This window comes from Lissotriton helveticus, chromosome 4_1 (genome assembly GCF_964261635.1).
Source record: "Lissotriton helveticus chromosome 4_1, aLisHel1.1, whole genome shotgun sequence".
Classification (NCBI taxonomy): Eukaryota; Metazoa; Chordata; class Amphibia; order Caudata; family Salamandridae; genus Lissotriton; species Lissotriton helveticus.
In genome coordinates this window covers 820,526,553-820,551,407 of record NC_136063.1, presented here as the reverse complement: position 1 = coordinate 820,551,407, position 24,855 = coordinate 820,526,553, and the positions used below count along the sequence as shown (strand labels likewise).

Here is a 24,855-nt window from a genome sequence, read left to right as displayed (position 1 = left end):
TTCAGGATTAATCTTATTCGGAATGGGACCAGCTCCTACCTTTATCCTGCTAAAGGGGGCTGTACTGGTGACTAGGTCCCTCCCCTGGGTGGGACCAGGAAGGGGGGTGGTTACACCCCCTATCCTTTGTCCGGTTTTCGCACCAGAGCTGGGGCAGGGATGCCCCAGCAACTGGTTTGAACCGGTGTATGCACAGGGCACCTTGTGTGCCCCAGGCATGTCTTATTCCTTTCAGGTCTATCCTACCCAATACACAAAATCCTGTCTGGGGTGGTGCTAGCACCTCCCAAGGCAGGAAACCCTTTGTCCAAGCCTCCCTCGCTGGAAGGATTCCCAGCAGCAGGAGGTCAGACTTGTGTCTGTGGTGGCAGCATCCATTTTGTGATGCCAAGGCTCGAGTTAACTTTAACCGGGGTTCACAGTTACATACATGTCGTGCCCCTCTAGAAGGGTGGAATGCTACCCCCGTCGCCAGAATTGGCGAGGGGGTAGTATTCAAATTCGTATGACACCTTACTCGACATGTTTTGATAATGTTATACCAGAGTTAGCATTTAACCGCGAGGTTGATAATGCACTTAAGAGTATATGGTATAGCGCTATCATGGAACAGCTATTAGGACTTGGTTCCGCAAGCTGCAGATGGGCTCAGCTCATGCCAGAGCACCATCTCACATAATTCCAAGCACTCTGCCTTCAGGATTGATAAGGCCAGCCATGGGAGTGACTGATAGGAATATATGTGTCCATTTTAGGGTTAGATATAGGTATACTATATCTATAGCAAAGGGTGATTACACCACCTTGCCCCAGCTGTCTTGCAGCCAGTTGTGTCAGTTTTAGGTGGCCAGCCAGGGGTGGCATAATACAAACTTCAGCCCCTGGTAGGCCCTGGGTACACCTATGCCATGGATACCTAAGGTACACTGTACAGGGACTGATAAGGTGGCCCAGTACCAATTGGTAAATGCACCTAAAGTACATGGTTGTCAATTTAGAGAGAGAACAGCTAGGCTGTGGGTCTGATTAGCAGGCCCACAGCCAGGGAAAGTCGTAAACCAGTGAAGCAAAAAATCTGGGGTGACCATAGGATTGCAGACCCCACTCTCCTACAGTAGAGGCCTGGATCACCAGGCTCTCGGGGGTGGGGTGAACGGACAGGAAGCTGGGGTCGCCCGGAGTCAGGCGGTGGCGTCGGGCCACGTTGCGATCTACAGGGAGGCCTGTAGAGGGCTTGGACCAGGTGCTCAGCAGAACGTCGGTGAGGGCCTCATTAAATGGCAGTAGAGGCTCCGAGGAGCTTGCCTGCGGTTTGAGTACCTCAGTGAGGAGGTTAGTCCTCACGGCTGCGACAGGGAGCTCAAGAGCCAAGGCCTTGGCTGCCCTAATCAACACCACACTGTAAGCAGCCCCCTCCTCCGTAGCCACGGTAGGAGGGGAGACAACTCCAGTGTCGGGCGAAGTGTCCAGACCACTGGCCTCCCCAGCTGGTCTGCCCAGTCCTGGCTTAACTGGCACTGCAGTGCCAGAGGGTCCTCAGACCCCTCCCAGTCCTCCTCGTTCTCCATATCCTGATAGTCAGGGTAAAAAGATTGAGCCGGGTCGCCGGTGAAGGGTTCACCTATCGGCGTCGAAGACGGCGCCGGATCCGGACTGGAACTGGGGCCGCCGCCGCCCAGGGGATGGCGTCGTGGGCGACACCCTTGGTGACGGTGCCAGCAGAGGGGTCGTAAGGTCGACTGGTGACGCCACGGATCCAGGCCTGGATCCTGTGGAGCATTGAGGCGTCGGGACCGGAGTCCTTGATGGCGCCGGAGCACCCGACTGCGCCGGGGCCGGAGCCGCCGGCCCTCTTGGGCTCCCAGACGGACCCGCGGGGCCCGAAGGCATCTCAGCAGGGTCCAACGGAGGGAAGCGGGTCCTCATGGCCGTGAGGAACGGGCTGATCTCCTCCGGCGTCGCGTGCAGCCCCGGGACGGGCGGGTGTGGAGCTGTACGCGGCGCTTGCGGCACCTGCGGAGTCGCCCGAACCCGTGACCGCATTGTGCGAGCGTCAGGGGGAGTCAGAAGAGCGATGACGTCTCTTCGACTTCTTTTTAGAATGCCTCGACTTACCTGAGGACTTCGAGCCCGACAAGTGGTGGGGACTCGTCGAGCGGCGATGACTGCGGCCCCGCGACCGGTCCCTCGACCGCCTCTTAGACCGGGACCTCGAGTGGCGTGGGCCGACTGCTGGAGCTCAAGCCACTTACGGGACCGCTCCCGCCTAGCCTTCGAGGTCAAGGCCCAGCAGTCGGGGCACGACATGTCATCGTGGTCGGCCCCGAGACAGTAAAGGCACCAACGGTGGGGGTCGGTCACCGACATCAATCGGTGACAGTGGTCGCAGGGCTTAAAGCGAGGCATCCTTATCGGCACCGCGAGTCGAAGGTCGACTCGAGTAGTGATCCAAAACATATCAAAAACTTAGTCAAGAAATGACTAGGAGTACTGCTCTTCCTGGATCTGCGCTTGCTGGCGCAGAAAAAAGAAGAACTGACGTCAGCGCGCAAGGGCGGCGTCTAAGTACTCCGACGATGTCATCCCGGCGATCACGACACCGCAGACGGACGCTGAGCCGCAGACGACGCCTATCGACGCGCACGGGTACTGCTACGCAAAACTTTCCGGATCCAGGCTGACGCCTGGGGATATTCTAAGGTAAGGAATCTAACACTAACCTGTTTCTTTCAGATAGGTAAAAATAACGCTCAGATCTGGGAGGCACAGCTCCCGCCGGCGCAGGAGTCAGGAGACACCCCGACGGCTCCGTGTCGGATTCGGAGGGCGCCGGCTCTGCCGGGAGCACTGGCGTCGGGACTGGCACCAGGGAAGGTCGGGACGGCTCGATCGGCGCTGGACCAGATCCAGGAATGAATCCATGGGGCGCCACCTGGGCCGGAGCCACCGGTGCGGTACCAGAGGGAGGGGCCCTTCCGATCCTAGGGGGCCCGAATGCACATCATCGGGGTCAGACCACACAAAAATGAGGCGTATGGCCTCATAGAACTCTCACAGTTGGGCGGGGGTCACTCCGATCTTGAGGAATTCTGGAAGGCGGCCCAGGCGCAGGTTCAGGAGAAGGTGGCCTCGAACCTCAAGTCTCCCTCATCAGCAGACAGATGAGGAAAAGACAAAGAACGCCTCAACTTCTTACTCTTCTTTTTATGCCTCATACCTGAATGTCCCCATGACTTTGAGCAGGACAAAGAGAACGTGGGTTCTGCGAACGATCCAGGGACCTTCCCCTTGGCCGAGATCTTGACCGCCACATGCCACGCCGCAAGCAGCTTTAGAGACCGCTTCCTCAAAGCCTTTGGAGCCATGGCCCAGCAATCGGAGCACCAAAGGCAGACAAGGTGAGGGTGCGTCGCTGACATCGGCCGGTGACAGGCGCCACAGGGCTTAAAACCAGACTTGCGCAAGGACATCCTCGACACACCAAGAGGGAAACCTCAAAAGAAGTCGACAAAATGTAAAAACAAACGGCTGGTCAAAAAGCGACAGAGGGGTAGCTCTTCCCCACAGAAGGAAAAGAACTGGCATCAACGCACCTGGGTGATGTCGATATAGGTACCGCAACATCACTACTGACACGGACGACGCCAAAGACAGATGAGGAGCCGATCGACGCCACCTACTGCTATGCAGGGTTACTGCTCATGAAAAATCATCCGGATTCTGTCTGTCGCCTGGGGCAAATTCTAAGGTTAGGAATCTGCGGCTAGAAGTCTATCAGATATAGATTTTAAAAGAAACAATAAATTACAACATATCCCTTAACCACAAACAAGCACTGGCAAATTCAATTAATTTGACATGTAGGATATTTTTCAAGAAAAAGTTGGCTAAGTAGCAATGAGGTTAATTTAAGTTACTTTAAAGAACTAACTGAGGCAATGAGTCAGTCAAGGAAACCAACAATGTGTCAACAGCTACAGCATCGAGAAAAGCAGGATTCAGTTCAGTTTCAGTGGCTCCTTGCCATTGACCTCAATTGTGTGGTCCTGATGCAAGGGATCCAGGATGTTAAAGATGCTGTGTGAAAGGGGTCTTCCTAGGGCGGCTCCTGGGTTCATGGACCTTGGCTTCAAAAGGGAAGTTGCCATGGAAGGGCAAGTACTGTACAAGAAAGGGAGGGGGCTGCTCAATTGTTTGGGTACACAGCCTGGCAGTGGGGTACAGAGAAGGAAAACAGTTGCCAAACTGGTTTTCCTGTGGGCTTGTAGCCCACGGGCTGCCACGCCCATAGGGTGGGCTACAAAGCTCCACACACTGAGAGAAGGTAGGGGCATCTTGGGGGCAGGCGGAATCGAGCATTCTGGGATAGGTAGATGCCACGCTTCACAGGAAGTTGGCATCAGGTGGGATGGGACCAAGTAGCCCCATTGCTAGTTAGGACGACCTCCACTGAGGATATTTTTGGGCATAAACTCAGAACTCAGATCTGGCTTGGAATGGAGAAGAGGACTAAAGAAGGGATGCCCTACAGGCCCTGGAACTGTCATAGGAGAGGATGACCCAAAGTCGGCACCTGCTGCTCCTTGCGCTAACAAAGGAAAGGACTGTGCCTACTGTGTCCCGCTCATGGCTCAGTCGTCCCCGAGCCCAGCCAGAAGCAAAGACTGCAAGCTTCAGTTGGCTCAATTCCTGATCTCATGACAAGGCCACAAAGCTTAGGATAGTTGGTTGGATAGTTCATCCAATTATGCAGTGCACTGGGGAGTGGAGCGTGGAATCTGCGCTCCCCACTTCTGTAGTAATTATAGTGTTAGGGCTAGCACTTCCCTGGTTTTCACGCAATATGCGAAATAAAGTTGATTATAAGACTAACAGTTAAGAATGGTGTGCATACCACCCCTTTCATGATATAAATACGATAGCCCTAAATGTTGGTTTTGCACCCGGGACAAAAGACATTTTTGAACAAAAAGTGAGAAAGATTGAATATTCCACATCTGGGAAAACGTAAAGTTCATGGCAGCATGAGAATAAAAAAGAAGAACAATTCGAGATATATTACAGACATTGCAATTGAAAAGGATGAAAATTACAATGATGTTTTTTACACTGACGATGGTTGCTTCTTTCCATAAACAAGTGCAGGCTGGGTCACGTAGTTCACAAGGAAGCATAATTAGTTTCAGGTGATCGGTTGGTTTGTTGATGAGGGGCGGAGCATGTAGACTCTTAAATGGTGCTTGAGTGCATGGTTAAACACACGAGAATTCCTTGGTTGCTGAAAGCGTTTGCCGAGCGACCATATGAAAAAGAGGAAGCAGGTAAAGCGTCAAGCTGAATTATTCAGAACGTAGGCACAGGGGTGTAAAGAGAAATGCGGTTCATACAAGCGTTAAGCTGAAGTATTTAGGACGTAGGCGCACGGGTGTAAAGAGAAATGCGGTTCATACAGATGGTATTAGAAGGTTACATGGGAGGTTTTGAACTGCTTTGTGCTCGGAGTTTAACATAAACCAATTATTATAATACGAACGAGGATGGCACTCTACAGAAAGCGCTAGATGACTTTAGAGTATGCTCTATTTAAATGGAGGGTTTCAGCACAACACTATTTGGAACATGGGGTGATATTTGTTTATTTCATGTTATAATGTTTAGCTTGCTGGGTGGATTTCGATGATCATGACAATGAGGCTTTATTCGAGCATTCTAGATTTTTGGAAAGATAAAAGTGAATAATTTAATGTTGAAGGACAGACTGTTGTGTATGTTGTGGAAAACGTTATTTATTTGGCAATGATGAATTTTTTCTGTAATTAATTTTATAGTGACCCCCGACGAAGGGCTGATGTAACAGCCCGAAATGCATTGGGTTTGAAATAAAGAGATGCTGCTCTGAACTACTTGTTGTCGTTTGGATCATATTTTCGAAGAAGTCCGGATGGGCACACGCAAATATGAAAAGACTCCAAAAGACATTTTGTTATGGATGTGGGGAAAAGGAGAGAAAAAAACATTGGAAAGACTTTTGATCACTGGATTAATTAGTAGAAATGTGAAACGTTGAAAAGTTGGTTGGATAGTTCATCCAATTATGCAGTGCACTGGGGAGTGGAGCGTGGAATCTGCGCTCCCCACTTCTGTAGTAATTACAGTGATAGGGCTAGCACTTCCCTGGTTTGCACGCAATATGCGAAATAAAGTTGATTATAAGACTAACAGTTAAGAATGGTGTGCATACCACCCCTTTCATGACACAAAGCTTAGGAAGCCTACTCTGGCGAGTTGGTAGACTAAATCACCGCATAATCACTCTTTGCTCCAGAATCTGCAGGACCCAGGAGAGTCATCAGAGAGAAGTTTGGTTACCCAGAAAGAAAGTATGCAACCACTGGTTTTGAGGTGCTTGGTGACCAGCAGCCTAACAGCGATTGGACTTTTACTGGACCAAAGAAGACTTCGAGGGACGTCAACCCCTGTGGCCAAAGTCACCACATCTGGATCGTAGACCGAGGAGTAGCCCCAAGAAGACCCCGTTGACTGCACAGCATCATGAGCATCCAGTATCCCTTGCATCAGGACCACTCCACAGTAGTCAAGGGCAAGTGGCGATTAATACTGGAGACTGCTTTTCTGTTTCTTCAAACCATGTTGATCCCCTTGACTGACTCCCCACCGGGGTTGGTCACCCAAAGTACTTCCAAGTAACTGCATCCATCCTTGAAGAAACTTTTTGTTGAAAAAACTTTTAACCTGAATTTGCCAACGCTTGTTCGTAGTGGAGTGAAAAGTCTTGATTCATTTTTTCTTTAATAGCTATTTCTCTAGAACCTTCCAGTGGATCTGTTTTATTTGGTGTCCATAAATTCTTAAAAACTCGCTCTATTTTGATAAATTGGTGTTGGATTTCTTGAGTCATGTTTCTTTGTTCTTCAATTGTTTTGGTGCTGTTTAAATGCTTTACGCTTGTTTTTTGAAGCCTGACTGCTCATAGCCACAGCTACACAGCGTTGAGCTAAGGTTTCACAAATGAAGCCTGACTGGTCCCATAGGGATTATTAGTGTACAACACGGTGAGATCTCACAACCAATCCATATAACACACCTCATATGCTCACATTTGGCACTGCTGTCTGACAAGTAAAGCATGGCTACAGTGTGGAAAAGCGTGTTCCAATGCAATGTGGCTGGATGACGTAGGCACATCCTCACACAGTCCGCTATTAAATGCAGTACTCTATGGGACGTCTCCTGAACTCAGGGATCTGCTGACCGCATTGAAACAAAAGATAAAACAGTTTGGCCTTAACTGTGTGATGCCAATGGTCAGGGTTGACACAAATGTAACTTTAGCTTTTGGACTAGCAGCACTGTGCACAAGACAATAACCTGATTATTGGGAGAATACAAGGTACCAAAGTGCTACTGTTGGCATGGCGCTATGGATGCAGCTATGTAGAGTGGTTCTCTTTATCAATGTCCTCAATGTACCATTTCATAGATGATACATGACCTGTGTGCAAAAGTAACTGATTATAAAATTTCACTTTGAAATTACAATGAAAATATATGAAAAGACACTTACATTTTATTTCACTTATGAGCTGATTCGAAGTATCAAATAAACTCTGATATGCAGCTATTGATTGAGACAGCTGATCTTTCTGTTTTGTTAATTCTGCCATTTGCTGTTGTTTCCTGAAATCTGTTATGTGAACACAGATACATGTTATAAAATGTTGGCTAAATGAATTTAAAATAGTACCTCAAAGCTGAACCAAACTAAACTGAAGCTCACCATTGTAAAACATAAATGGCAAATAATAAGGTTTCAAAGTGGCATTTGTCATTGTGGATAACGTAGGTTCAAATACAATAACGTACTCTACGCTGTCTGTTCCAGGGCTATTTTCAGCAAGCAATAGGTTCTGCGGGATCACAAAAAAAGTGACAAAAAGGTTATACAAATAGGCATACAAAACACATTTTTGGTTAACTGTTAACAAAGCAAAAAAAACTTGATAACTTAAAATATCAATGGAAAAGTCAATGTATTCAACTCAAGTAGGTTTTACTTTGATTAAATGAAAATAAAAACCAGTTAAAACAACAATTACAAGTATAGTCACTTGAGGATTTGGGTACATCTTAATTCATAAATAACTGCCTAATTTGGATGAATTGTATGTGTTACCAAATACATTGTTGAAAGGTAAAGCCATAGTTACCTTTAGTCTGTAGTTTGACAAAGATTAGTATTAATCATTCTCAGTGTTTTATTACTTCTTTAAAAAAAAAGTAGTTTACACAAAAGAACTCAAATGGTGGTGGATGGCAGATAATGACAAAATACTTACCTTTGGTACCACTATTTCTGGTGGATACTCTATCTAAATGCAGCCTCCTCACCTTCAGAATATTCCCAAGGGCCTAGAAAAGATACTAAGATATTCATATCAGCGCTCCCACACACCGCTAGGTGGTGCAGTGCAGCACCACGTTGACTTAATTTCGCCTCGGAAATGATGAAGCGGAAATGCATTTAAATGCCAAACTGCAGAAATGGCTGTTTCTTGCTTGGCTCTACTTCTTGGCCAGTGCATAGCATGTCTTGATGGAGAGGACTATTCTCTGTGACAGAGTACCTTTCCATACAGCATTACCTTACTTTGCTCTCAAAAAGGCTGAAGACTATGACTCTTTTGGGGTACAACTGATGGAGTCACTCTCTTCTTTCGAGAGGTGAGGCAGAGCAAAGAACATTGGGATGGTCATGATTTATGCATCCTGAAACGTTGTCATGACTGTCAGCATGAAGGTAGCCCTGGTCCTCAACACCAATTTGTCTGGGGAATAAGGCATAGTGCAGTGGCTCTAAAGCAGGGTGTTCTTTAGGGTGGATTGGCAGCACAGGGTGCTTTCCTGGAGTGGCACTGACCTCAGGTGGTGTGATGTGCAATAACTTACGATTTAAAAGCACCTTCTGCCGAGTTCCTTGTGCGTCCAGCTTTTAGGCAGCAATACAATTGTCAAGATATCTCTTGTGATTAATGTTCCTGCTATAGAGAGATCAGACAGAGTTTTTTCTGGTGGCAGTTTTGATTCGCCATAAAGTAGCGCAGAGGGTTAACATGCCTGCTGCTAAGAAAAGATCTGTATTTTATGTGGATAGCTGAGTTGATTATTAAAGCCAGCCATTCCAGCCATTTCCAGCACTGTAAAATGAAATGAACGTGACAGGAGCTATGAGGAGAAGAGGGGCACTTTTCCCGGGTGGTAGTGAGGGAATCTGAGGGGGAGGTCGGGGAGGGGGTCAGAAAGGAATGCAGAACTGGGCGCCACCAGTGCTTAAGCCAGCCCTGCTGCACAGAGAGAGCCTGGAGTTCACTCACAGCTTGAGTGATTGTAATAAAGAAAGTGGTTTAGAGTAAGAAGGTGCACCGCTTCTCTATGTGGGGGCTTTAAGGTAGCTCATATTAGAAATAATAGTACCAAATTAAGGTCCAACTGTGGTATCATAGACTGTTTGGGAGGGAATCTGTGTATCAAGTCTTTAATAAAACTCATCACAACAGATGATTTAAACCAGGACAGTTGGTCCTGTAAATATAAAAATGCCAAAAGGACAGACAAATAATTTTTTATAGTGCCTACAACAAGGCATTGCTGGACTAGATGCGTGTATCAAGAGGGAGAGAGAGGACCAGATAGCTAGTCCATATCCCCCGGTTTATATATAGTAAATCAAAAGGAGACTAGCTAAGTTAAACAAGAAAAAACAAAAAATTGATTTAATTTTTCAAGGACTCAAGTATGTTTCGTCACGGGTTAGTGGCACCTGGTAGGTGTGCTCATGAAGCCCTCACCCACCAACCTAGTTGGTGGCATGCTTCATCATCGGGCCCACCCAGTGACACCTAGCGTGTCCCGGGTGTGCTTCGACGCCTGATTACAGCGGAGCAGGTATGTCGCTGTGTGTGCGGTGAAGACTGTAATGATAGTGAATTTAAAACGGCTTGGCGGGGATCCCAGTGCCCGGGGGCAAATTACACTTTAATAGCTGGGTCACCGTCAGCGGTTAAAAATAAGGCTGTTGGAGGCGAGTTGCGACCTCCCACATCCTAAAAAATGTGTCAACATGTTTCAGCCAGTGCCTTATGAATAAGCTGGCTTTCTTCAGGACAGATAAAAAGGTGTATGTGGTTAAGAACTAGTGGGTGTATATTTCAGACTATGTGTATACACGCCCTAAAGTGTTTTTCTATGTGTGAGTGGGGGATTCCCATCTCAAAGAAAACACGCTAGTTTTTCAATAGTGCTACTTTAAGGTTTGAGAAGTGGCAAGGGTTGACCAGAATTCTTGGTCAGAGCCTGCTGTGGACCTGTAGTGCCTCCTTCGCAGAACCGGTTGTTGGACTAGAGACAGAAAAAACTGAAATCTGACAGTTTGGCTTTTAAGGTGTCTGTTTTGTGGACAAACTTGTCCCACCGCCCGGCGTAGTTGGACTTAGTAGGACGACGTCTGGACGTGAAGAGAACATCCACAACCTCTGGTGGTAGATTAAACACATTCAACTGTCGTTGCTCAATCTCTATATCTGAAATTGTAGATTGTGCAGGCTCAGGTGCAGAATCCTGCCCTGCTGCTGCAACAGAAGATCCTCTCATACAGGTAGCCTGATCGGTGGACCAATTTTCATGCCCAGAAGATCCAGGAAACACATTCTCCTGGCCCAATCCATAGCCACTACGATGATCTGGGCACAGTCTTTAGTGAGATACTTCAGAACTCAGGGTAAATGAAGCAGTGGCAGAAAGGAGTACTGGAGTCCTGAGTGCCCCCCTAGAATTAAGCCTGGGCGGAGTTCGCAGAGTTTCATTCCGCGGAACTCCGCGAAGTGCCAGAAAAACTGCAGCGGACTCTGTTAAGTCGTGCTGCTTGCACTGATTTTTAGCTCCAAGAGTTTGTCCCGAACTGTAAAATCAGCACGACAACACTACGCGTCACGCCAGAGGGCTCTGCTGGTTTCTGCCGCTCGAGTAGGCATTCTACTCGAGCGGCAGCTTCCGCTACGCAAATTGCAGATTTCTAAAGTCGAGCAGTCGTGACCTGCCGCGACTGCCCATGATTAGAAATCTCGCCAGGAAGAGGTATAGCGCGTTTTTTTTTCTTGCAAGCGCTCGCCAACTTACTGTTGATGAGCCGTTTGAGAGAGAAAACTCTACTCCGTGTCACTTTATGGAGTTTTCCGGAGCTCCGTATGGAGCGCGGAGTGGACAAGACTCGTAAACTCTGCGGCGGAGCAGTGTTCTTCACCCACTCCTACCTAGAATGAATGCCTTTCCAAAGTGGGAGCGTTGCTGGGTCCTCCAACGTTCAAAATATTGTGACAATATGTGTTTTCAATAGCAGCAAACAGTTCTAGTGAGACTTCTCCCCACTGTTGGAGGATGCCCTGCGCCATCTTGGGGTGTAGCCACTATTTGTGACCCTTCAGGTGCCCCAGACTGAGTTTGTTCGCCTTGACGTTTAAAGATTTCACCAGATGCTTCACCAATAGGAAACTGCACTGAGGCTCCAGCCAACTCCAGAGCTGCTGCACCTCCTGGCACAGGAACCAGGACACCACGCCACTCTGCTTGTAGCATTACCGCATGGTGGTGTTGTTTTCTATGAGAACCTTAGCCAGCATTCCCTTGATGGACAGTAGGAAGGCCTTTAACACCAAGTGGATGGCCCTTAGTGTCAAAAGAGGTATGTGGTGATGGGCTTCAGCCAGAGACCTCTGGCGTTCTCCTTACCCAGATGACCGCCCCAATCCAGCAGTGCTGCATTCTTATCATTTTCAACTCTGGGCAGAGAAGGGAGAGGGGTCTGACGCTGGTCAGATTACAGTCAAGCAACCACCACCGCAAGATTTAACCCCTTCGACGCTCATGACGAGCTCAGCTCGTCATGGAGTTTCCATTGATTTCAATGGAAACTACATGGACCTACTAGCACACCCCTTAGCATCCAAGTGGTTAAAAGGTTTTGATGAAGTTTAAATAGTTTGTGAAAAGCTTTGTCAAACTTTTTGCACAGTTTCTATAAATTGCAAAAAGGGCTAGGGAACATGGAGATTGATTTAGCCACTCTGTCCATTCTCATGATAAACAACCTGAGAGTCCTGTGAAAGGACGGAAAAATCAGCTTGGGCACCTCAGCCACGAAGGAGGATCTCGAGAAAGCTCTTAGGGCGTGGGAGGAGGCTCACAGAGCTCAAGCATTCCTCGAGGTAGAGATTACTCTTTAAAGTGGAGATGCTAATCTCTTGACCCCTGGCTAGGATGCCATCCACAGCTGGCAGTGAAAAGAGTACAGGCAGCAGAAAGCAATCCACACAAGCAGAGATGGCAGCCCTGGAGCTGGCGGAAAGGGCAATGGCCCTTGAGGAAAAGAGCATAGCCCTTTTAGAAAGGCAGGTCTGTTTGGGCATGAAACCTAAAGGTGAGGGGGGTGGCCACGCTGTTCAGCGGAATGGCTGCAAACTAGAGCGGCTCCGCCGGCGAGCCTTTTAAATCCGTAATAAATCCGTACATGACACGCTGTACCCAACTCCACTGTGCTGCGGATGTCGCCTTTTCACCCCGGGACACCATGAACGAACTTTGAAGGCAAGCCAATGCCAGACAACGGAAGGTTAAGTTCTGCCATGAGGAGGCCTACCTGCCGGCGTGTTGAGTGAAGCCGGGACCTTGAGTCGCAACACACTCATCTGGGCGGAGCGTGATTGGCGGCTGAGCAGTCCCTGCGGCCGTGTGACTGGCGAGTGGGGGAGACGGATCCCCCCCGGGGGCCACTGCCTGGCGGTGACTGCGGCTGGTGGGCCATGGCGCTGGACGCCTTGGGCGGCGTGGAGGACGTCGGCGGGCGGATGCGGCACACGGATGGTGAGTCATCAGCTACGCTAGCCCGGGGACACAGCGCCTCTAATTTGACTGAGGCGGAGCACGCTAGATTATAAATGCACCGCAGTCCACTGCGGGCGCACAGCTGTGTGTCGCGCATGCCTCTACCTCATCACCGGAGGAGTAATTTATGCGGCAGCCAATTTTTACGGCGGAACGGGGAGCTGGATTTCGGACCGCGAGTAGCTCTGAACACAGACATGGTACCGGGTGCACTGCACAGGCAAGCTGGGACCCAATATGTGATAGGCACACATGTAAAAATGGCGGAGTGTGCAGGAGGCTTTAATTAATTAATTATATATGTTGTGGAGAGTCCGCCCCATTCAATACGGGCGGCCATCTTGAGTGGAGGGTGGTCTATTAGTGGAGGAGCGAATGGGGCAGAGATCTCCCTCCTCCCCCCACCCTTCACATCCATTGGATGCTTTTGTGGGGTGAAATGCGGCGAGAATCCTTACTAAATCAGGATGGCCCACTGTACAAAGCAGAGTCTCCATCTTGTGCAGGGATCTATCTGAGAGAGGCTGCACAGAGCTGTATGATGCCTAGGAGCGCCCGCCGAAAAGGGGAAAAAAAAGAACGGACATTCATCCCTACCTCCTGAAACCCGTGAGCGGTAGTCATCAACAGCAGATTGCCAGGGTCAGGAATTGACCGGGACAGAGCGGGCATTACTCAATGGGCAGATGGGGGTGCAGGAGCTAAACCGCGCCACCAGACCCACAAGTTTAGAAATTGAGGGTGACCCTGTGATAACGCCATGGAGCACAACCAGTGCAAATTCTAGGGAAGACATTGCACGGTCCCCCACTTCGACGAGTCACTGTGTGGAGGGCTGGGTCATACACTGCCCGCGTTGGAGCCCTTCCCTAAACGAGCATAAATCATCACCATGGGGAAGCCCGAGACGCGACAACCAAAAATATCTTTTGACAAGAAATCCAATAAGTCGGCTGATAACGATGCAAGTCAACAAGAATTATCCGGAAGTAGCGCCACGGAGCAATCGCCCGCAGACGATGTTAGGGAAATGTTCAAGGACCTGAAGTCTAGTTTGCAGGGCATAGACTCCAAGATGGATTCACCGGCAGAACGGAATGACAGGATAACGCATCGTGTTGAGAAGCAAGAAGGTCGCATGGCCGTATTGGAGACAAGGATTACAGAAACGGAGGAAGGACAAACGGACATGGATAAGAAGCTGCGAGGGATGGATGGCGTTGTAGGAGAGTAGGGTCTGCTTTCTATGGTCATCCCCACTTTTTGCTCTGATTTTCTGGTTTTTCGACTTTAGTGTGGCTGTGGGCCTGCTAATCAGACCCACAACCCAGCTGTTCTCTCTCTAAATTGATACCATGTACTCTAGGTTCATACCTAATTGGGAACTGGGTCACCTTTGTGAGCCCCTGTTTAGTGTACCATAGGTACCCAGGACATAGGTGCATCCAAGGCCTGCCAGGGGCTGCAGCATGTATTAAGCCACCACAGGCTGATCACTCAGCTTGGGTAAGGTGGTGTAATCACCCCGTACATATATATATAGTATACCTATATCTACCCTTTTATATAGACACATATATACCTATAAGTCACTCCTATGGCAGGCCTTAACTATCCTGGAGGCAGAGTGCTCGGTTTTATGTGAGAGGGTGCTCTAGCATGAGCTGAGCACTTCTGCAGCTTTCGGAACCATCTCCTTATAGCTGTTCTATGATATAGCCATACCATATACTCTTAAGTTCATTATAATCCTCGCGGTTAATCCTAACTTTGGTTTGGCTTTATCAAGCATGTCGTGTAAGGTGTCAAACACTTTGGAATACTACCCCCCCGCCAGTCCTGGCGGCGGGGGTAGCATTCCACCCTTCTAGAGGGAGAAGACATGTAGTTACTGCTTTACCTGGTTAAAGTTAAACAGAGCCTCAGCATCACAAAAATGGATGCTGCTGCCACAGACACGAGTCTGACCTCCTGCAGTTGGACGAAACTCCGGCAAGGGAGGCCTGGACAATAGGTTTCCTGTCGAGGGAGGTGCTAGCACCTCCCCAGAGAGCCTGTAGTGTATTGGGGCAGGGTGGGTCGAAAGGAAAGATGCTTTCCCAGACACTGCCTGGGGCACACAAGGTGCTCCATGCATAGCCCTGTTCAAACCAGGTGCTGGGGCACTCCAGACCCGCTCTGGCACGAAACTGGGGAAAGGGGTGTAACCACCCCCTTCTCAGGGTCCCCCATAGGCGGGACCTAGCAGGTAATTCAGCCTCTTAGATTAGTATAAAGATAGGAGCTGTGTCTAGAGACATTAGATTATCCTGGACTGAAACTCTGAAACGAAACTCTTGGACCTTCGACGTTCTATACCGACTAGAAGACTGATGACATCTCCATTGTGGTCAAGGACTGACCACCCAGTATAAACAGGCACCACCAGTAACTTGCTGGTTTGCTTTGTCAACGATCCTGCCGGAACCGGAAGACTCAGCGACTCAGGAACTGGACTTCCAGACTTCTCAGACTCCGATCCACATCAGAGCAAAGCTGAGATCCGTGGCGGACATGAGAGACGTGGGACCGGACACCCTGGACTACCTGCACTTTGCTAACAGTGCAATGACCCCTCGAAGTTGTGCATTGGGGTTTGAGAGACCCCTGACCCGAGCGCCATTTGCACCGAAGCTCAGCCCTCCACACTCCACGAGTGCCGCGTGGGGCCTGCTATTGCATTTCAGCTCGACGTGTCTTCCCGGTTGCTAGCCCGTTGGCTAGTTATCCCTCCGAAGACTACCCTTTGAAACTATACCGCTTTCCTGGTTGCTCCAGGCTTGCTCCAGCTTCCCTGCAAAGGAGAAGCTCCCCAGACCTTGCTGGTCTGAACTGAAGCCCATCTTCCCTTCCTGCATGGATTGCGTTTGCCAAGGCTTGTTGGGTCCAATCCGGATACCGACACCGCAGTCAACTAGATCCTTCGTGGGAAAGCTCAAATCCAGCTCCAGAACGTCGTCGATGCCTCCTGGTCCTCGTGGCTGCAGAGACAAGCTTCACCTTCTTCACCTGAAACACTCAACATCACCTGGTTCCTTCCTGGTCTCAGGCTAGTGACCCAGACTCTGTCCCCTCTGCTTTCAGGTTCTTCACATCTTCGATCCAACCTTGGATCCACCCGGACACTTTTCTCCTGGTCACCCGCAGCACTTCTTTGCAGCTCTCCATAGGAAACAGCGATGAAACCCGACACGAAAAGACACCTATGCACCCGGCTTCCCTGGGTGAGGTAACTCGAGTACTCCGGTGCTCCCGTGGGTGTTGACTCTCGAAGTGTCCTAGTTTAAAAGGGTTTAACCGTAGTCCATCCTGAAGTGTCCTTAATCAACTACTTTGCAACTTTTACGTTCCCATTATAACTCTAGGGTAACTCACGACTGTGATTAGACACTGCACGCGTCTCCCGTGGGTCTCCTACTTCCAATCCTTTGGTTGTCCAGCGTAGCCCCAGCGATTCCCGATTCCGTAGGCCCTAGGCCTATTCACCATCCTTGAAGTGGTTCTTAATCTACTTACTTGTATATGGTTTGTGAGGCCCCTAGGGAAGAATTGTATTTGTGCAACTTATAGTATGCTTAATGAGTAACTTGTAATGTACTTCGATCTCTGACCTCATAAAGAGTGCAGAGGGGTTGTGTTAGTAATAAATACATATATATTTGATATATACCTTGTGTGGTGTCCTTTCATTTGGTATTCAAGGGATTATAATTGGTAAAACAGCTTGCTTCACATGCTCCCTGAGGTTTTAGCCTAAGACTGCTGGTCCATGCTACCACTAGGATAGCTTGTCTATAAGGTTGACTTTGCACCAGTCTAAACGATCCTTTTTGATGGTGGTTGTAAAGTGCCCACTAGAATAGTGGACATCATATGCCAGGCTAACTTCTCACATTGGCGTGCAGCGGTTGGGATAAGAGTTTGCTGTTGTTTTACCATATAATCTTAAGATATCATTTGAAAGATCACATTAAGGTACCTGGAGGTACATATAAATCAAGTATTTTAATACTTAAGTTCTACTGAACTTAGTTGTTGTAGAGCAAAGGGCTTAGCACACCCTGACTACAACTCCTACAGAGGTTTAGTAGATAACACTTAGTGTAGGTAGGTGCACACACCACACCTCACTAGAAAATGTCCTTAAGAGGAGAGCCTAGTGTGTCTCTCCCCACAGAAGTTGACCCTCGCAGGGCACCTTCTAACTATGATGCATTTACTTTTAATGAACATAGAAGTCTATGTTTACTCAGGAGACTGAGACAAGGACAGAGTCCAACCCTAAGACAATTAATAGATCTGTTAGTGGATTATGATGCAGAAAAGGCAGCAACCCCAGATCAGACAGGTAGTGGAGAGGGGGGCCATCCCTCAACAGAAGATTCCCAGGATGACAATCTAGGGGGTGCTGATGATGAAGAGGATGCTGATCAGGTCTAAGTTGGAGAACTGAACCAGGTCAACCTAAGGCTATATGGGGCTGGAGAAGAGAGAATCCAATCCAGGCCCCCAAGTAGGCTTAACACTGAGTCCAGAAGGAGGAGATCACTTTCCAGTGCTTCCAACCATTCTGAGGACTCAACAGGGTCAGATGCCTCAGCTCTGAGGAGAATGACTTCCCCTCAGAGAAGAGAGCATAAGGCTAGTATGAGGGAAGTGACCCTTAGGATCAAGAGGCAAGAAATTGCCATTGCCAAAGAGACCCTGGCTCTTGCTAGAGAGCAAAAGTTGAGTGGGTTAGAACCCACTGGTGGCAGCATAATTCCTAGAGATAGGGAAAGGTCTCATGACCATAACAACCTAAATAAGATTGTCCCTCCCTACAAGAGTGGGGATGACATCCACAAATGGATAACTGCTTTGGGGAGGGCCTGCAAAGTACAGCAGGTACCCCAGAGTCAGTGGGCAGCAATCTTATGGCTCTCCTTTTCAGAAAAAGGAAGAGACAAGCTCCTCACAGTTAGTGATGAGGATGCTAACAACTACACTGTCCTGAAGAGTGCTCTGATAGATGGGTTTGGCTTAACCACTGAGCAGTATAGGTTGCTGTTCAGAGACACCCAGAAGACACAGACTCAGGACTGGACTGACTTTGTAGATTGTGCCACTAAGGTTCTGGAAGGCTGGTTGCTGGGCATTAAAGTTAATGACTATACAGGATTATATAATTCATCATGAGAGAACAAATACTTAACAACTGTCAGAACCAGTTATTGCATCAACACCTAATTGACTCTGATCTGACCTCTCCCCAAAAATTGGGAAAGAAGGCAGACAAATGGGTCAGAACCAGGGTGAAGCAGAAGGTACAGAACCAAGGTGGTAATCAGAAGAAGAAAGACCAAAAGGGCGGGGAGAAATCAAAAGACCAGACGTCTTCGCCAGGCCCCCAAAAAGCTTCGAATGAGGGGGGTTCCAAGAAATCCAAAAAGAAAGAAGGTCCAAAGAAACCATGGTGTAATTTCTGTAAAAGTAATACTCACTGGACCAGTGATTGCACCAAGAAGGAGGCAGCTCCAGCCACCATTGCCCCTAAGGCAACTGTTCCCACTAGTTCAGCTAATAATGGTGGTTCTCAACAGAAGGGTGTAGTAGGGTTAACCCTGTGAACTGAGGTGGATTCTGGCCTAGGCAGAATACCAACTCAAGCTGTTCTTGTCTGTGATGTGGACATGGCTATGTCCTCTACTGTGAGCCCCAGTAACCTCGGCAAGTACAGACAGACTCCTTTAATTAATAATAAAGTGGCTCAGGCCTACAGGGACACATGTGCCAGTGTCACCATGGTGACACCTAACTTTGTGGACCCTGGACGGATAATACAAGGTGAGAATTACCTAGTGACTAATGCAAGCAATGTCACTACCACCCATAGTATGGCAATTGTTAATTTCTCCTGGGGAGGGGTAACTGGCCACAAAAGAGTTGTTGTTAGTTCAGACCTCCTTGTAGAATGTCTGCTTGGCAATGATCTGGAATCTTCAGTCTGGTCTGAAGTGGAGTATAGGACTCATGCAGAGATGTTAGGCATATCAGCACATGTCCTTGCTGTGACCAGGTCACAGGACAAAAAGTGCAAAACTGAACAGGCCCTGGATCCTGAAATTATGGACCAGTTGCCTACCAAGAGAAAGAGCAGTAGGGTTAAAGCAGTGCCTTCCCCCTTGCCTCAGGATGAGAATCAGTCTTCCAAGGAAGCTGACTGTGAGACCCAAGAAGGAACTGTCCTAGAAGAGCTTGAGCCTGATCAGGTTGAGTTTCTTGGGACAGGGGGACCTTCAAGGGGAGATCTGAGGCAGGCGCAGTTGGACTGCCCCTCTCTTGAACCCCTCAGACAGCAAGCTGCTGCTGAGGCTGCTGGGAATGCTACAGGTACCAATAAAAAATATTGAGATGAAGGGCTACTTTATTCAGAGGCTAGAGACCCCAAGCCTGGTACTTCCAGGAGGTTGGTCATACCTTTGGCATTCAGGTGCTTCCTTCTTACCTTAGCCCATGATGTTCCCTTGGCAGGACATCTTGGCCAGAACAAGACTTCGGACAGGCTTGTCCCTCACTTTCACTGGCCCTAATGTCAGAAGATACCAAGGAGTTTTGTCGCTCCTGTGTCACCTGCCAAGCCAGTGGCAAATCAGGTGGCACCATAAAGGCCCCCCTTATACCACCACCTGTGGTGGGGGTTCCCTTTGAAAGAGTTGGGATTGACATTGTTGGACCAATGGATTCCCAAACAGCATCTGAGCACAGGTTTATTCTGGTGGTAGAGGATCAAGCCACCAGATACCCAGAAGCTATTCCCCTAAGGACCACAACAGCACCTGTTGTGGCAAGAGCCCTCCTGGGAGTTTTCTCAAGAGTGGGTTTTCCGAAGGAGGTTGTCTCAGACAGAGGTGCAAACTTCATGTCTGGATACTTGACTGCTATGTGGAAAGAGTGTGGAGTGAACTACAATTTCATCACACCCTACCATCCACAATGCAATGGTCTGGTGGAAAGATTCAACAAGACCTTAAAGGGCATGATCAAGGGTTTACCTGAAAAGCTTAGACGAAGATGGGACATCCTTCTGCCCTGCCTTTTGTCTGCTTATAGAGAGGTCCCACAGAAGGGGGTTGGCTACAGCCCTTTTGAACTTCTGTTTGGGCATCCTGTAAGAGGACCCCTTTGTCTGGTGAAGGAAGGATGGGTGTTACCTCTCAAAAAGCCTAAGCAAGACATTGTGGACTATGTACTTGGTCTCCGCTCCAGGATGGCTGAGTAAATGAAAAGGGCTTCCAAAAACCTTGAGGCTAGCCAGGAACTTCAAAAAGCCTGGCATGACCAAAAGGCTGTGCTGACTGTTTACCAGCCAGGGCAGAAAGTGTGGGTGTTGGAGCCAGTGGCCCAGCAGCACTCCAAGACAAATGGTCTGGACCCCACACTGTTGTTGAACAGAAGGGAGAGGTAACCTATCTGGTTGACCTTGGAACTCCCAGGAGCCCCCACAGGGTGCTTCATGTCAACAGATTGAAACCATATGTTGACAGGGTAGATATGGGCTTGCTCATGGCTACAGATGAGGGACAGGAGGAGGAGAGTGAGCCTCTCCCAGACCTGCTTTCTCAGAACCCTGATGATGGTTTAGTTGATGGTGTAGCCTTGGCAGGCAGCCTCACTGACCAACAGCAACAGGACTGCAGACAAGTTCTACAGTCCTATAGACATATGTTTTCACTGACCCCAAGTCAGACAAACCCCTGGTGCACCCATGAGGTGGACACTGGTGACAGTCTCCATGTGAAGAGTAAAATCTACAGACAACCTGATCATGTCAAGGACTGTATCAGGACAGAGGTTACTTGTGTAACGATATATCTGTAAGAGACATTAGTTAGTGATAGATTCCTTACCTTAGAATATCCCCAGGCGTCAGACTGGATCCGGAAATTTTTTGCGTAGCAGTACCCATGCGCGTCGGTAGGCGTCGTCCGCGGCTCCGTGTCCGTCGTCGGCGCCGTGTCCGTCGTCGGCGCCGTGATGACGTCGTCGGAGTACTTAGACGCCGCCTCCGCGTGCTGACATCAGTTCTTATACACAGCTTTTCCGCGCCAGATACGCAGAGCCATGATAGAACCAACACTGGTGCCATGAAACTAGGGCCCTGAAAGGGGATGACCTTAACCCTAGATATCGGTTCGCAGAACGGGGAGGATGGGTGGGCCGGTTGGACTTGGCTGTCCAGGCAGTAGTGTCTCGCGAACGTGTGCAGCGAGGCCCACGTAGCTGCCTGACAAATGTCCTGCAAGGGCACACCTCGGCCCAGACCCGTTGTAGTCGCCGTAGGCCCGAGTGGAATGAGCCCTCAGCTCGACAGGAGGTTCCTTCTTAGCCAAGGAGTAACACGCCTGGATGCACAAGATGATCCACTGAGAGATGGTCCGCTTGTGCACCGCCCGTCCCTTCTTAGCGCCCACATAACCAACAAAGAGTTGGTCATCTACCCGGAACCGGCGTGTGCGATCCAGATAGTAAGAGAGCGCACGTTTTGGGTCCAGACGGTGGAGCCGCTCTTCCTCTTTAGAGGGGTGCGGAGGGGGAAAGAAGGTGGGCAAGGTGATGGACTGCCCGATGTGGAATGCCGTGACAACCTTGGGCAGGAAAGAGGGTCTTGTCCGCAACACAACCTTGTCCGGATGGACCGAGAGGAAAGGAGGTGTGGAAGAAAGAGCCTGGAGCTCACTCACCCTCCAGGCAGAGGAGATGGCAACCAGGAAAGCAGTCTTCAAGGTAAGAAGACGGAGAGGACAGTTATGGAGCGGCTCAAAGGGAGCACACATGAGATAAGTAAGTACAAGGTTCAAGTCCCACTGAGGCATCACGACTGGAACAGGAGGGAACATGTGTGTGATGCCCTTCAAAAACCTATTTACAATTGGAGACTTGAACAAAGATGGCTGATTAGGTAGCCTTAAGAAGGCGGAAAGGGCAGAAAGGTAGCCCTTGAGAGTGCCCAGAGCAGAGCCCTGCTGGGCAAGAGAAAGAAGGAAGAGGAGAACCTCAGAAAGGGGGGCAGAGAGTGGATCCACAGCCTTTGCTGTGCACCATGTCACAAATCTGTTCCACCTGCAGGCGTATACCGACTTTGTGGAGGGACGCCTGGCAGCCAGAATGACATTACAGACTTCAGGAGGCAAGTCAAATGGCCTCAACTGTCGTCGCTCAATCTCCAAGCTTGTAGGTGGAGACTTGACAGGTTCGGGTGGAGGACCGTCCCCTGCTGCTGCGACAGAAGGTCCTCCTGAAGAGGCAGACGAATCGGGGGATCGACTGACATGCAGAGTAGCTCTGGATACCAATATCTTCGTGCCCAGTCTGGAGCCTCAAGGATAACTTGAGCCCGGTCGCGCCTGATCTTCTTTAGCACTCTGGGCAGAAGTGGTATAGGCGGAAAGGCGTACAATAGACCGCAACTCCACTCGTGACGAAAAGCGTCGCCGAGCGAGTGCCTCCTTGGAAATTCCAACGCGCAGAACTGATGACATTGCGCATTCTCTTCTGTGGCGAATAGATCTAACCAAGGCTCTCCCCACTGCTGAAAGAGACCTTGTGCCACGTCCGAGTTCAGACGCCATTCGTGATCCATCATGCACCGACGGATGAGTTTGTCCGCCCTGGTGTTCAGAGAACCTACCAGGTGTTGAACCACCAGGGTCACGCCCTGATGTTCCAGCCACTGCCAGAGGCGCAGAGCCTTCTGGCATAGGGTCCACGACCCCACCCCGCCCTGTTTGTTGCAGTACCACATGGCGGTGGTGTTGTCCGTGAACACCTGCACTACACTCCCCCGGACAGAGGGGAGGAATGCCTTCAGTGCAAGACGGATCGCCCGCAGCTCAGGAAGGTTGATGTGGAGCTGGGACTCCGCCGGAGACCAGAGGCCTGAGATTTCCGCCTCTCCCATGTGGCCCCCCATCCTGGAGGGACGCGTCCATCACAACTACGTGCTCCGGTTGGGGTAGGGAGAGGGATCTGCCGCTGACCCAATCGCGGTCCGTGAGCCACCACTGCAACTGTCTTGCAGTGCCCTCCGAGATCAAGACATGGTCGGACAAGTTGCCCTGATGCTGGGCCCACTGAAACTTCAGGTCCCACTGCAGAGCCCGCGTCCGCCACCGGGCGTGGTGCACCAGAAGGATGCTGGAGGCCATCAGCCCCAGAAGCCGCAGCGTCAACCTGACCGAAACTCGGGATAAAGGCTGAAAGATCGTAATCAGAGCCTGAATATCCCGAACCCGCTGTTGGGGAGGATAAACCCGAAACTGCGCTGAGTCTAGAACTGCTCCGATGAAGAGGAGCTTCTGAGAGGGACACAGGTGCGACTTCGGAACATTGATGGAGAACCCCAGCAGGTGCAGGAGGTCGGCCGTAGTCTGAAGGTGGCTGACGACTGTTTGGGGCGAGCCCGCCTTCAACAACCAGTCGTCGAGGTAGGGGAAGACTGAAACCCCTAAACTGCGCAGATGAGCTGCGACCACCGCCATCACTTTCATGAACACCTGTGGGGCGCTGGTAAGGCCAAAGGGGAGGACGGTAAACCGAAAGTGCTTGTGGCCTACCGTGAACCACAGGTAGCGACGGTGGGCCGGCAGGACGGGGATGTGGAAATAGGCATCCTGCAAGTCCAACGCTACCATCCAGTCTCCTGGGTCTAGGGCAGCTAAGACCTGAGCCAAAGTCAGCATTGAACTTCTCCCTCCGGAGGTAGCCGTTGACGTTCCGAGGGTCCAAGATAGGGCGTAGGCCGCCTTTGCCCTTCTTGGGAACCACAAAGTAGTGGGAGTAACAACCACACCCTACTTCTGGCCCAGGAACGCGCGCGATGGCCCACTTGGCCAAGAGGGCCGTAACTTCCTCTCGCAGAAGATTCAAGTGATCCCCCGACACGCGGTGGTACTGCGGTGGCATGGATGGAGGGGTCGCCTCGAAGGGGATGGAGTAGCCCCTTCGGACGATTTGCAGCACCCACCTGTCCGATGTGATGTCGCGCCAGATGAGGAGGCGATGGCGAACCCTGCCCCCCACTGGCCTGGCCGTTGTCCTCGGGCACCGCCACGGTGGTTACCATGTCCACCAAAGCGCTGGATGTTAGTCTGGGGCCCGTGGCTGGCAAGACATGTGGGGGCGCCCCTTCCTTGGCAACGAAAGGAGCATAAGGCAGCAGTTTGCTGGCACGGGGCCGACAGGCCCGAGGACTTAGCCATAGCCCTGGAGTCCTTAAAGCGCTCAAGCGCACTGTCTGCCTTGTCGCCAAAGAGGCGACGGCCATCAAACGGCATGTCCATAAGGGTATTTTGTACAACAGCCGAAAAGTTGGCAGACCTCAGCCAGGCGTGGCAACAAATCGCCACCGTCGTTGCCATTGCTCTGCCTAGCGAGTCCGTTGTATCCAGCCCACACCGGATGGAATACCGTGCCGCATCTCGACCCTCCGCAAGGGCGTGGGCGAGTTTAGTCCGGGCCTCCTCCGGACATTGTGGCAGCACGTCCGCGACCGTGTCCCACAGAGAGTGGGTATAACGGCCCAAGTGGCACGCAGTGTTAACTGACCGCAAACCCAAACTCAGTGAAGAGAACATCTTCTTACCATATTGTTCGTACCTCTTGGATTCCCGATCGGGGGGAGCCGTCGGGAATGCGGTCTGGGAATTAGAGGCCTGTATGACCAGGCTCTCGGAAGTGGGGTGGGTGGACAGGAAGCAAGGGTCGCCAGGAGCCGGGCGGTGGCGTCTGGCCACATTCCTATCTAGAGGGGTGTAGGAGAGTAGGGTCTGCAATCCTATGATCACCCAGATTTTTGCTTCACTGGTTTACGACTTTCCCTGG

General features: G+C 50.1%; 1 protein-coding gene across 1 annotated transcript in view; it reads right to left on the bottom strand.

Annotated features, from left to right (window-relative positions):
• Nucleotides 1–24,855, bottom strand: part of SMCHD1 (structural maintenance of chromosomes flexible hinge domain containing 1) — a 2,317,253-nt gene that overhangs the window by 629,251 nt on the left and 1,663,147 nt on the right. Inside the window, exons 38-39 of the mRNA XM_078687460.1 lie at nucleotides 7,799–7,928; nucleotides 7,586–7,705 (exon numbers count right to left, since the gene is read on the bottom strand). Of these exons, the coding sequence (XP_078543586.1) occupies nucleotides 7,586–7,705; nucleotides 7,799–7,928 (250 nt within the window). The remainder of the gene's footprint in view (nucleotides 1–7,585; nucleotides 7,706–7,798; nucleotides 7,929–24,855) is intronic.